The sequence below is a fragment of the Pan troglodytes genome, chromosome 12, assembly GCF_028858775.2.
Source record: "Pan troglodytes isolate AG18354 chromosome 12, NHGRI_mPanTro3-v2.0_pri, whole genome shotgun sequence".
Taxonomy (NCBI): domain Eukaryota; kingdom Metazoa; phylum Chordata; class Mammalia; order Primates; family Hominidae; genus Pan; species Pan troglodytes.
The window spans coordinates 22,650,512-22,663,652 of NC_072410.2; the positions used below are offsets into that span (position 1 = coordinate 22,650,512).

Consider the following 13,141-nt stretch of genomic DNA (forward strand, 5'->3'; position numbering starts at 1 on the left):
CTCATGACTACAGAGGGACTTTAGGTAATACATCAATTTTTATATGAGGTACTTCCCATTAAGCATGCTACTCAGTTTTTTTCTTTCTCTGTGAGATGAGGCAGGGAAAAGAGTGTGAATCTGTATAAAAGGTTGTTTTCTCCATCTGTGCCTTTCTACCTCTGAAGGGCAGGTTGATGTCTTCCTCACAGTGACTTGGGCTACCCCTGGTGAGCTTTGGCCACAGTGCCATTCCTAGTCCTCCAGCATAATCTACCTCACCCTAAACTAAGGTGACTCCAGAGTTCACCCTCCCAGCTCTTATTGGCATCCTGCACATTTTTGGAGAAGGAATAGAGTTAAGAATCCTAGACCCTGGAAACAAAAAGGCCTGGATATCTTGGTTCCAGTACTAAGAATATTGAGAACAAGTTTATGATCGGCTTTTGCCTAGCACTTAGTCTAGAAGTGCTTTGTTTGATTCTGTGAAATAAAGGTTATTTGGTGGCATAATAATTCTTATATATATAACTTATGATAACTCTTGCATACGACATGGATACATATATATGTTTCATACATATACTCATTTGCCACATTGAGTATGTCACTCAAACTTGTACACATACTTTTAGCCCTTATAATATTATGCTTTATATGGCATGCTTAAGACATAAAAAATAATAGCACAGAACATTGGAAAGTGAAGGTTAAAGTGATAGTATTCTCCTCTGACTGGTATATACTCTTAACTGAAAGCTTGAGAGAACAGAAGCAACTAATTCATAGAATCTCCCCATGGAAGATGCTTCTCTTTGCAGGCTCTTCCTTTTGAGTTCCCCCACCTTTAAATGTGTACTGTAAAAGTAAACTATGTATTTTGAGAGCTGAATGAATTGTGAAGTAGCCCTAAAATACAAGGTGGCATTTAATTCTTGCTCACGTGTCTGTTGGTGGAGCAAAAGACTGTGTTGGGGAACAGGCTTCCATTTTCAGTGTTAACCTTGCTTTCCCCTCATCTCTTTTGCAGAGTAATCCCAGCGGCCCTGCCTGGTCCTGGTGGATCCTGGCCGTGCTGCCCCTGGAGCGCAAGGCTCAGCTGGCCATCCTCGGCATGACCTCGCTCAAAGAGCGGCTCCTTGCCATCCGACGGATATTAGTCATCATCACGCGTAAGATGAATAGTCGGCAAGAGCTGGCTAATGCCAGGGAGAGAAATAATTGATTTTTCTCTCTGTCAAGGTTTCTGGCAGCCCTTGTACTTCTATAAATGTCAGGCATGGACGAATAGCCGTCCATTCATTGTGCTTTGTCAAGTGCTTGTGGATGAGGTTCCAAAATGGGACGCTTGCCAAACATTGAGTCCTCCTCAAAAATGACAATTCTGTGTCTGGTGGGATCTGACCTTGTATGAGGTTAGCCTGAAGTCTGAATGGAGCCCATAGTTGGAAAACAACCTAAGAAAATCTCTTAGAAGCAGGTGCTTGGGGAATGCAGTTCACTGACAGCACAGGACCCTGCAGATGGTTTACATGTGGTTTGGGTTTCACGAGAAAGAAGGATTCACTTCCCAGTCAGTATCTGGCTCTGCCAGATGGTAAAGGCATGCTTTAGTGTGTAGACAATATGGGGGAACCACGTTTTTATCTGGAAGTGGATTTCTTAGAACACAGGCTAACCAAAACTACGCTTAGGCTTTGCGTGTTGCTGTGAAGTTGTCTGTGAAATCGAATAATCACACCATTGTTCAGTGCAGGAGCCCAAACTAGTCCTTACCCAAGAAGTAGTAGCCTCTGGATAGAACTGTGTTTAATGTCCTGTTGTAGTCCCAGGTGTCGTAAATTGCATGTTGTAATCAAATGAATGTCAAAACATAAGAAAGTATACCTTGGATATGGAAAAACCTGAGAACAGTATCATTCACTTGAGGATATATATATATATATATTTACACACAATAAAGTGAGTTAAAATTGTATATGCATTGGGATGTCAAACATAAAACCACCAAGTGCAAAGAATGCTTTGAAAGTAGAACCTTGTCTCATTGATCAGTGGTTACTAAGCATTTAGGAAACAGTCATCTTTTTCTATTGGGATTTGCATTAGAAATTAGCCCCATCAGTAAATTTCAGTTTACTATCCATTTATTAATATACAAAAACATTAAAAAATCTGCCATGCCATGGTAATCTATCTATTCCAGGAAAATAGATCAGAATATACGAAGGGAGGATGGCCAGTATGGGATGTAAATATTCAGTAAGTTTTTCTCCAACACCAACCTAAAATTATCTTTATTTTTTTGAAAGAAAGTTTTACGGTGATCAGACCAGGTGTTATCTGTTAAAGGACAGTAGTATGACTTCCATCCTGTAATGCACGTTGGTGATATTGATTGGAATAACTGAATCTGAGATACTCATATGTTCTCTCTGGCCCAACCAGCTGGTGCATTTGGTTGGCTTCCTCGTCTGTAAGGTGGACATTCTTAACCAGAGGGTCACGACCACATCACAGCTGCAAGTTTTGCTTTGTTCATTGAAGGTGATTTTTTAGTTTTAAAATATATATATCTCATAATATACAATGTTGATGGTATATCAATCCATCAAGCATTTTATTAGAAAGACTTTATAATATTATTAATTTTTCTTTTAGTTTTCAGTAGATAAAACTCAGTCTCATCATGGGAGTTAGAAAATACCAGCATCACTTAATTGTAAAGAGAAAATGTGAAAGTATTTTCCAATCCAATGTTTCAAGTGCCTCACTTATTGTGAATCTCAAATATCATCTTGAGATGGTTTAATGGCAGTTTGGCCAAGTGATTTCTAAGAGATTTTATTAATTTATGCATTAACAATAGTATTCAACTTTCTTAGGCATTATAACCTAACCCGATCATTTGATTGGAATAACTGAATCATTCATTGATTGGAATAAAATAAAGAAAACAAAATGCATCTCACATGCCAGAAGACCTTTACCAGAAGTGGTTCATGAAAATCAGTATGCATTGACCATTCTCTGCCTTTCCCTTTTGGAAATTTTTTTTGTACCTTCATATCACAGCTGAATAGTTATCAATGCCGTTTCCATTTGGAAGTGTCTAAATAACCACAATGTGATCACAGCTTCTCCACGAGCCTTCCTGAAGTTAAGCTGGTATGCTTGCTATAATACTTGGAACCTGTTGCTTTCTCTTCTTCACTCTTTAAATGTCATAAGGTCACGCAGTTCTTGGAATCAGAACTATTCAGTTATTTCTTCATGATTCTGCCTGGCTTTCTGAGTCTTCTCATTCGGCATGTTATGTAAAAGTCTGAACAACAATGATGACGCAGACGAGAGCAACATACGTTTTTATTTTTTGATAGGTTTTTATTTTTTTGATACCAGAGGGAATTAACTATGATCACATCGTGCTCTCTCTGTTCAGCATCACACCCCCACATACTGCAGTGTGGGAGTAGATTGGTACTTACTGAGCACTTAGAAACATCACGCATCAGGAACCGGGTCAGGGTGACAGCATCCTACGGTCATATCATGAAGGAAGCCTCCTTTACAAACCTAAAAAAAACAACCCCCCAGCTTCAGTTTGCTACCAATTAAGCTAAAGCAGAACGGTCTGCTTCCTCCTCCGCCTGCCCCCTTCTGCCTCTTTTCTGTTGGGGAGATGCCAATTCTAAGGATTTCTCAGAAAATAATGTAATCTCTCATTCAATGTCAGGACATTCCAGCTTAATTGTACTGAAAGTGCTCCAATAGGCATGCTCTCGTTACATTGGAATAAAAGCAGAAAAGAGTAATAGCAGCGTGGGGGAGTCATTTTTCTTCTTGAGGAACAATACATGCTGTTCTGTATTTTTCCATTCATCGCCCAAACCTGCCTGTGTCTTTGAAATGCAAGTAAGATCCCAAAGGCAGCTTTCTGAAAGCCCGTGGCATTTTTAGCTTATCCCATCCCCCGTGTGTGTCCTCATCTTCAGAATTGAAAGTTAGGATACTTTTTAAAGTTTCAAAAGAAAATAATTTAAAATGTTAAGGTTTATCCATAGAAACACAATAATTCTTAACCAATTCATGTACCAAATTCAACAGTATTATCTCATTTTTAGGGTCACAAATGTGTCCTTTTTGCACTTAAACCTCCTCCCTCTCTCAAAAACAAAAACAAACAAACAAAAAACACACCAAGACTGTTTAACAAATTGTATCTCAACTCTTAATATATGTTAAGTCTTACCACAGGACTTTTGAATCATCAAGGAACAGTTGAAGTTTATAGATGGTAGAATAACGATGAACTATGATATTATCACTTTATTATAAACTTTTTGGAAAATTGGCAGTTGTTACCATCGAAATACTCCATTGCCTGTGTTACATAGAATTTGTTATAATTTTTAAGGGCTTTAAAAAAATACCCATCTGTTTCTTCTCCTTCTTGTTTTCTCTTGTGCCCCACCACTTAAATTACTTGGGTAAATACCACTCTTCAAAATTTGAATACTGTCTATCAAATAAGAAGAAGTGTGAAAGATATGAAGAAGAAAGGTGATAGCAAATTAGAAGAAAATAAATGTGGGTGATTTCTTTTAGTTGAAAGCACAGAGTTTTATTTTTCCCCAGTATAACTATTGAGTAGGGTAGGGAGGTCCCTGTATCCCCATTTTAATTTTTTTTGAGATGGGGTCTCACTCTGTCACCCAGGCTGGAGTGCAATGGCACAATCTCGTCTCACCACAACCTCCGCCTCCTGGGTTCAAGTGATTCTCTTGCCTTGGCCCCCTGAGTAGCTGGGATTACAGGCACGCGCCACCACACCCAGCTAATTTTTGTATTTTTTTTTTTTTAGTAGAGATGGAGTTTCACCATGTTGGTCAGGCTGGTCTCGAACTCCTGACCCCATGATCCGCCTGCCTCGGCCTCCCACAGTGCTGGGATTACAGGCGTGAGCCACCGCGCCCGGCCCATCTCCCCATGTTTTAGCATAGACAGCAGCGGCATTCAGTGGAAGGAGTTCTTCCCCTTCAACATTGTCCTTCCCAAAGGCCACATTCTGATTCTATTGTTCACCAAAAACGAATTCCCAGGGAAGCCTGCTCTGGATGGGAAGGATGAGCTGCGTGAGCCATCGCCCACACAGGGAGATAACCGTACCCCTTTGCCGGCATCACCCCCTCTCTACTGGGGTGAGACACTTCATTCAGAGCACTGGCTCTGGCTCCCAGGGGAAAGTCTTTTTCCCTTTACAACTCCTCACCTCAGCCTCACCTTGACTTTCACTTCTCAACTGCTGAATTCTATAAAATAGCCTTTTAGCAGTGACTCAGCTTTTAGGTGAGCACAGATAATGAAGAAATTGAAGTGCCACCATTGCACTCCCCCAAGTTGGGGACATAAACTCGAATTTGCACCCAGGTCTGATAAAAGTAACTGATTGAGGACGCAGAAAGGTGGATGCCATTGACAGCGTTGACTGTTCTCACAGTTCCTACAGAAATGAAAGAAAGAGAGGCCCAGCAGACCACACCGGGCCATGAGGGGAAGCATGGGAGACAGGCAGAAGCAGGAGTGAGGAGGAACGTGGCTCAGACCCTCTACTGTATGTTCTGCAGGAAAGGGCAGGGAAATAGCTAAGACTGGCTGGTCTGAATAACAGCTCAGACTCTAGGCTATACAGGCAGTCTCTAGCCATCTGGCACCTAGCCCTGGGTCGTTAGGGTGGGGGATATTGCTTCCTAGGTTGTAAGAGCCAGATAGAGGAGGATGGGCTCTGGATTGGTCACTTTGCTCCCAGGGTAGCCCTTTGCTATGTCTAAGAATTGGCTCACCCTGGGATGGGCAGTTTCTCCCGGGTCAGCGAGGCCCCTGAGATGTCAAACTATCATAAAATATAGAAATCATGATTAATACCATTGGTCCTCTGCTGTTTTGACATACTAAGGTCACTTTTGATAGCAGAAACTTTTAAAGAGTAGGGCATACGTTGCCCTGAAGAGCATAGAAAACATTTTATTCTGAGAGTAGAAAGGAGGAAGACACGTGGAGATACAGGAGTCCCTTAGGCTGGCCCATAGCTGAGTCTCTCATGTGTGTGGCATTAGTCAAGAATGTAGTTCTGCAGTTTTGGGTGGGGGGGCCTCTAACATTTCTTGGTGCAGTTATTAACATGTGTTAAACATATAAGTCTGATGATGATATCGCGGTGTTTCTCGGCTTGGGGTGGCAGGCCTGGCAGTTGTGTGGCTGGGGGTGTGCACTGATAGTTCAGTAAAGGATAAGTAGAGACTCGTGGTGTTCATGTGCCACCACAGGGAGGGAGTGGCTGTGGAGACCCAGGACAGGAAGTCACGGTGGAAAGCAGGCTGGGGTGGTAGGAGAAGGCACCGGGGCTGGGTGCTCCTCCCCCAGGGGTTGAGGAGTTGACTGATAGGGGGCAGTTACCTCCTGGGAAAGCAAGACGCTCCCTTAAGTTTTAGAATGGTACAGAGAGTAGTCCCTTCTACCAGAGTTTCCATTTAGACATGGGAGTGTAGGGGGCCATGTTTTGGCAGAAGCAGGGCGTGTATCAGCATTAGTGGACTCCTCAGTATTAAAAGGAAGAACAGCAAACATGTCATGTGCCCACTTTGTGCCTCAGGAGAGGTAGCCCATGGACATCGCTAGGGCAGAGGTTTTAATATCTGGGACAAAGTTATCTCCCACGGCGAGGTCGTGGCTGGGACCATGTCATCTTCAGCTGTGAGCTGCTGGGCTGGGCAATGTCTTCTGGGATGTGAGACGTGGGGTCTCCTTTCTAAGCGGACACCCACTGGTGCTGATGTGGGTCCCAGCATTTGCCGCGTTTGGTTGAAACAGTGGCTTACCTGGAGGGTCTGGGTCTCTGGATCATAAACCAGCGAAAGCCCCCACATCAGTGGTGACAAGATCAATAGACCCCAGAATGTGTGCAGCTGTGCTTGATAGGGTTTTGGTTCTTGCTTTTTGGTGGAAGTTTAGGCTCAAATGGGTCCCATATCAGATGAGCAGCTGCACGGCCTGTGGGAGCCCTGGGGTTAGTGGGTCCAGGAGAGAATGTGTTCTCTCTCTGGGCTCCAGCCCTGATGGGGTGGGGATAAGATCCAAGATTTATAGGAATAGGGGGAAACATTATGGAAGGCCCTAATATGTAATGAGCTTTTATATACAAGAATGCAAGACATAGCCCTCTTTTTATGTTTAAAGGGGACTATGGTAATGTTTTTTAAAGTTTGTGTGAGGTGTGAGTCAACCGAAAGGCCCTAAATTAAGAGAGGTTCAGGTTTGTGGTGCAAGATAGAGGCCCATTTCGGGGTCTGTTTGCAGACCAGAATTTGAAATGGAGTTGTTTGAGGAGACCATTGTGTGTCTTCGTGAAACCGATTGTGTGGAACCTATCGGGGCTGTGGAAGTTGTAGCGAATGCCTTTTCCCAGAGCCCAGCATTGTGGATTCCGAGAAGTGGCATGTGTGTCTCGGTGACTTCCAGTGATGCCTGCCACTCTGAAGAGATGAAGGAGTGTCCTGGCAAGACCTGGAATCCCAGCTGTAGCACCTGTGGAGAGATGTGATTTAGATTTGGATTTGGGGTGAGGAAGAGTCCCAGAGTTTTTCATCCTGAAGGGGGCAACTCTTGGGCAGTGGTCCAACAGTTGACCATAAATGTGAAGCTGGGGCACTGTGCTGACCAGGGCATCCAGCGTTAAGATGACTGCCTAACTTTGGCCACATGCATTGTTTTTTGGGTTCCGTTTCGTATCAGGGCATGCTGGCTAGAAGATGGGAAGCAGCAACATTCTCTTGGGCTCCATCATTTATATGAGGGTTGGCAATGCCATCTGTACCCTCTGTGAACTCCCACTGCTGTTCACTCAGTTAATCAAAGGGACACCAAGGGGTCTGCGGGAGGAGGACCTCACAAGGGACTGAGGACACGGGAGACCACCCTCCTGTGGGTAGAATACACCAGAGGGCCCAGGCTTGACTCTGTCCTGTGTTAAGGAGGCATCGGTAGTTTTGCTGAGCTTGTCAGGTGTTTATAATGGATAGTTGGAGATCGGGGTCCTAGGCTTAGGTCTTTGAGAGCCTCTGTGTCCAGGAGAGCCCAGTAAGCATCCAGCCATTTACTGCTTTAATAGGGTAGCATGAGGCTGAGAGGGATAGTTTCTTGCATCCGAAGCCGTTAGGCACGTTATGTCCATCCTAAGTGGGCCAGAGACTCCAGGCCTGCATAGAGCTTGCCAGAGCTTCTATAATGAAGGGGTCTCTGAGGGCACCAACAGGAGTGCCCATGGATTTTAAGGTTTGATTATAGAGGTTGTTTATGGAGGGTGCCCCATTTAAAGCAAGCTGATTTGTAAGCAGCAGCAAGAAGATTAAGTAAAATTTGTAAATGAGGACTACATTGCCATCAGAACCTCGAAAGTATCTAAAGATGTTGGACTTGTATGTCCTTAATGAGTGTGACAATGAGTTTCCTCATTTGTGCTCCTGGAGAAGGTGGATGTGGTGAAGACCCTGTCTGCAGACATTGTGTGCCATGGCAAAGCCGTGGAGCTCCCTGTCGGTGGCCTGCAAAGGTGTATGTGCCCCTCAGGGCAGAAGGCAAACGGCAGCCAAGAAGCTGTGCAAGTAGACACTTAATGGGACATGTTAGCCAAATCTGTAAGAGCAAAATATTGGCCAGTTATTTATTGTGTAGAATTAATAATTTTAATAATAATGGAAATTGGGTAATGGATGGGACCGCAGCAATAAGGTTGTAGTAATTCACCATGAGGCACACTTTTTTTTTTCCAGGTTTAAGGATAGGAAAAATTGGGCTGTTCAATGGAGAAACAAGGGTATAATCACCCCTTTATTAATTAGTAAGTTTTAATCCTTGAATACCTCATATTAACTGTTTTAACTGGAGGTCCATGGGGCATCATTTTATCGAGCTAGTTTATAACTGCCAAAGACTGACTTTAATTTTAATTTATTATTTGTTTTATTAGAGTGTCTGTGTTCAATATGGGATATTAGGGCGTTGGGTACTATGACCACAGGAAATTTAGACAGGCTACAGTTAAAGTGAAGCATACCTTACCCATCCCCCCCCCCATTTTATATTTAGTTGCCTTTTTTAAAAGATTATAGGGGTACAATGTTTAGATTTAGTGGGATCTCCAGGTATAACTGTAATTTGAGCCCCAGTGTTAAGACTATGAAGCTTTGTCAATGGGTACATTTTAGCAAATGTTACAATTAATTTAGAACCTAAGTTATGGAGACACAAAAGCCAATAGGCACCCTTTTATGTTTTGGTTAAATGTTTCAGTATATACATCTTATTTATTTGTAATATTAGTATATAATTTGTTGTATACATTTTTAGTGTATAAGCGTTGGATTTCTAATTGGATCAGATTAGGGACCTTCCGTTTAGCTGCATATGTACATATACATGTACAATTTATTATATATTTGCTTTAAAATAGCCTATCTGCATGTGTATATATGTGTGTATGTGTATGTATATGTGCTCACACGCATAAATACACAGTCTATTTAGTTACCTTTAATGTTTTTTCCCTTGTACCTAGGCTTTTTCTCGCTTTTTCCTTTTTTTCTGATTTTGTGGCAATTTAGTTGGAAGGAGGCGGTCCCAGCATGTTGACAGGCAGGGTGTTCAGAGTGCCCAGGCACACTGGCGGGGGGTGGTTACAGGCTCACGTAGCTCAGGGGCTTCTGCAGGTCTCAGGGGAGTGGGAACAAAGTGTCCCACCCCTTCCCCTTTTCCTTAAACCTCGAGCCACTGGTCTCTATGGATAGATCCTTTGCATCCCACCGGATTGAGGAATGAGTCACAACAGCTGCAAGGCTCTTAAAGCAACATTTAAACCTTTTGGCGGCTGTCATTTCTGTGAGGAGGGTGCCTCTCACCGGCCGCATGGCCGGAGGATCCCTGCAGCGCTTTGGAGACCAACACCCAGATCCTTTGCCCAGGAGTGCGATTAATTCCTCACTGGATGCTGGGGGAGGGCCCCTCAGGTGAGCAGCCCACCACTGACTTCAGCGTTGCTGGCTCGGTTATCAGACTCTCATCCAACACAAGCTCACAGGGAAAGCCGTTCCTTGCTCCTTGTGGAGGGAGTTACCGTCATTGCCCTGAGACCACCAGCCAAGAAAGTAGGTATGTCCAGGTAGGGAATTCAGAGGGACCCAGTGCATCCAATTATACAATTATACCCAGAAGGTCCTGTGTAGGGGACTGCGATTGACATCACCCTAGTCTGCAGCACCAAGGACTGAATGAGCTCAGTCCTCTTATAATTTAGGGTGGACTGTCACAGACACTCTGGCAGACACAGCATACGTGGTGCAGCCAAAGTGCAAACATGCCAGCAGCGGCCATGCTCCCCAGGGTGGGGGTCCAGTTAGTAAGCCGCGCGCAGCCAAGAGGCGAGGCATGCCCTCTGCCACACATGGACTCACCCCGCTCACTGTGCCTGTGGTATCAAAATGTACCCACGTTTAATTCATAAAGGAGAGGCTGCTGTCATTGAAAGAAAAGTTTGTTACTTGCATTTCTGGAGAAAAGGAGCGCACCAGGCCACGCAGGGCCACAGGAGAAGGAGGCACCAGAGTGGTCAGGAGGCAGAACTAGGCCAGCAGCTTTCCACTGTGTCTCCATGGCAAAGGCGAAGATGGGCGGGGGCAGAGTGTAGGATTGGCAGGTTTGAATGTCTTGGGCAGTAGCTACAGGGGCGGTCTCCAGCTGCCTGGTGCCTGGCCCTGGGTGATCAGGGTGAGGGGATACTGCCTTCTGCAGTGGAAGAGTCAAATCGAGGAGACGGACTCTGAGTTGGTTAGTGTGCAAAGGTGCACTCCCAAGGGACCCCTTTGCTATCTCTAAGAATTGACCTGCCCTGGGAAGGGCAGTCTCTCCCCAGTCAGTGAGGTCCCCAAGATGTGAAAACATTATACATTATAAAAAAGCATGATTAATATAAGCTCATTCTAGCATTTCAGGTTACAGCTTCTAGAAGAGGTTTGTAGTCTCAAATGAGTAGGTTTTTCCTCTAGAGAGGGGCGGGCCTGGCCCTTCAAGCACCCCTTGGTGTGTTTAGGAGCTCAGGAGCAGAAGCACCTGCCTGCAGCCCTGCAGCTAAGGAAGTTCTCTCAGTCACTCAGAGCAGGGAGGGGCTGGGAGAGGCATGTGAGGCTCCCGGGGTACTACGACAGCCCCCGAGGTGAAGGATTGGCCCTGATCATAATAGAGATCCCTGAGGAAGTTGACTGTCGTGAGTCTCGGCTGGTTAGCACCTGTGACCTTTGAAGGATGAAGATGGAGTTTGCAACATGAGTGTCTCTAACCTTTTGCTCTTCAGGGATCATTTTCAAAAATTGCATTGGGGCCTTCGTTATCTACCATAGTATTTTCACTTTCATAGTTTTGTCACCTTTTTGTACTGCGAACAGTTCAACCAGCGACCGACTTCTCTCTCATGCTGTTTACCCCACACACAATTTCCCACTCAATTCTGAAAATAAGAACCTGTTAATAGGTTGGAAAGCTGTGTACTCTATTCATATATTGTTCTTTCATGCTAGTGGAGAGTGGTGTCATTAGCATCTTAATTTTAGAGTTGTGAAATGATTTTACCAATTAGGAATTGAATGTGTATTTTTTTTTCTGTTTAATAAGAAGAGCAAATTTGAATAAATAAGCCGGTGTAGATAAACTTAATAATCATGCTTTTTCTTGTTTGGAGATAGGTGATGTGTTGTCATATCCTGTGGTACAGGTCACTCATCTGGCCTTCTGTTTCTGAAGTTTAAGTCTGGTTTGAATATGTAATACTACTACTCAGCATTTCTTGTTGCCTAAGTGAGACGAAACTTAAATGTTACGATATTTACTTCATGTATTCTTGTACTGTTCATTTCAATTAATTGGTATTGTATATCTAATATGTGATATTTGAACTGAATAAAACTTACAGTGTTGTAAATGTTCTTTAATAAATAATCACACCTAAGTAATAGGCTAGACTGATGAGAAATTAGATCAAATCAGTGCCTAGGCCTTTGTGTTTGTGTCGTAGGGATGTACTAACACATCACCACAGACTGACGGCTTTTCACAATACATCAGTTTTCTTCGCTCACATTTCTGGACATTAGAAATCCAAAGCCAAGGTGCCAGTAGGGCCGGGCTTTCTCTGAAGGCCCCAGGAAAACTCCTCCTTCACCTCCTCCAGCTGGTGTGGCTGCTGGCCGACCTCGGCCTTCCTCGGCCAGCGGCTGCATCACTCCAGTTTCCGTGTCCATCGTCACATGGCCTTCTTCCCTCTGTGTGTCTGTGTCCAGATGTCCCTTTCCTTATATAAGGACACCAGTCATTAGATTTAACTTCCACCCTAATGCAGGGTGACCTCATCTTAACTTGATTACATCTGCAAAGACTCTATTTCCAAATAAGGTTATATCCACAGGTTCTAGGGGACATGAATTTTAGAGGAACGGTATTCAACGCAGTGCAGATGTGGAACGATTCCAAATTAATTTTAGTAGGAAAAAAAAGGAAAGAGGGCTGCCAATGGCTTTGGCTTAAAACCATAATTACTTTTAAAAATCATTTCTATCCAAGGCAGATAAGATTTAATAAGAACTGAAGCTTGTATAGTTGTTTATTTGGGAGGAAGGGGGCAGTGCTTCTTAAGAAAAGGAATATGAATTGCAAATACTGAGTTAACTATGAAAGCATATATTTATTTGGAATTTTTAGAGGCATAAATTACAATATTTAAAACAGCATTACGCACTCTACAAAATACTGAAAAGTATTTTTATTAACTTCCTGGCACCTTTATGATACCTTTTCCATCTTTTTTTTTTCTTTTTTTTAACTTACATACTCTGGTTAGTTTGTTTGTTTGTTTATTTATTTATTTTCTTCTTGGGGGACAGGGTCTTGCTGTGTCATCCAGGCTGGAGGGCAGTGGTACAAGCATAGCTCACTGCAGCCTCAACCTCTTGGGTTCAAAGGATTCTCCTGCCTCAACCTTCTGAGTAGCTGGGACCACAGGTGCATGCCGCTATACCCGTCTAATTTTTTTACTTTCTATGGAGACGAGGTCTTGCTGTGT

General features: G+C 43.6%; 1 protein-coding gene across 2 annotated transcripts in view; it reads left to right on the plus strand.

Moving 5' to 3' along the window:
* Positions 1-12,004, plus strand: part of LONRF2 (LON peptidase N-terminal domain and ring finger 2) — a 48,871-nt gene extending 36,867 nt beyond the window's left edge. For both annotated transcript variants that reach the window (XM_003949866.6, XM_054678059.2), the window contains exon 12: positions 1,010-12,004. In XM_003949866.6, coding sequence (XP_003949915.4) covers positions 1,010-1,204 — 195 coding nt within the window. In that variant the 3' untranslated portion in view covers positions 1,205-12,004. The remainder of the gene's footprint in view (positions 1-1,009) is intronic.
* The last annotated feature ends 1,137 nt before the right edge of the window (positions 12,005-13,141 follow it).